The sequence below is a fragment of the Eimeria mitis genome, genomic scaffold, assembly GCF_000499745.2.
Source record: "Eimeria mitis Houghton genomic scaffold, Emh_scaff2504, whole genome shotgun sequence".
In the NCBI taxonomy this organism is placed as follows: domain Eukaryota; phylum Apicomplexa; class Conoidasida; order Eucoccidiorida; family Eimeriidae; genus Eimeria; species Eimeria mitis.
Window position 1 is genome coordinate 7,778 of NW_013570845.1, and position 520 is coordinate 8,297.

Here is a 520-nt window from a genome sequence, read left to right on the forward strand (position 1 = left end):
TGCCATTAGGGCAGAGAACTTTGTAAACCCTAAACCCTAAACCCTAAACCCTAGACCCTGATGCTGCTGCAGCTGCTGTCTCCTTTGGGTGGTTGAGAAAGGGTGTGGGGAGACAGCAGAGTTGGCTCTGCATTGGGCTCAGGGATTGCAGCAGCAGCAGCAGCAGCAGCACGTGCGTTAAGTTTCATCTGCTTCTGCTGCTGTCATTGCTGCTGCTGCTGCTGCTGTTGCTGCTGCTGCTGCTGCAGTCCCTTCAGAGACAGGTCGAGCGCATGCAGCAGCAAATGGAAGCCGCTGACCGGCAGCAGAAGGCCAAGGCCGAGGAGACACATTCTCTGGCTCCATCGCCGAAGGCAGGAGGAGACAGCAGCAGCAGCAGCAGCAGCAACAGCAGCAGCAGCAGCAGCAGCAACCTGTACGTCTCTGTGGCATCCACAATAACCCACAGACCTGCTGCTGCAACCCACACAGACCATAGACATTAAGCCTCCCCTGTCTTTATATATATATATATATATAT

The 520-nt window shown here is 54.4% G+C and overlaps 1 protein-coding gene across 1 annotated transcript in view; it reads right to left on the reverse strand.

Moving 5' to 3' along the window:
• The window catches only part of EMH_0054810 (uncharacterized protein), a gene marked incomplete at both ends in the record, with an annotated part of 2,992 nt that extends 2,986 nt beyond the window's left edge, over positions 1-6 (reverse strand). Inside the window, one exon of the mRNA XM_013497161.1 lies at positions 1-6. Coding sequence (XP_013352615.1) covers positions 1-6 — 6 coding nt within the window.
• Positions 7-520: the final 514 nt, after the last annotated feature.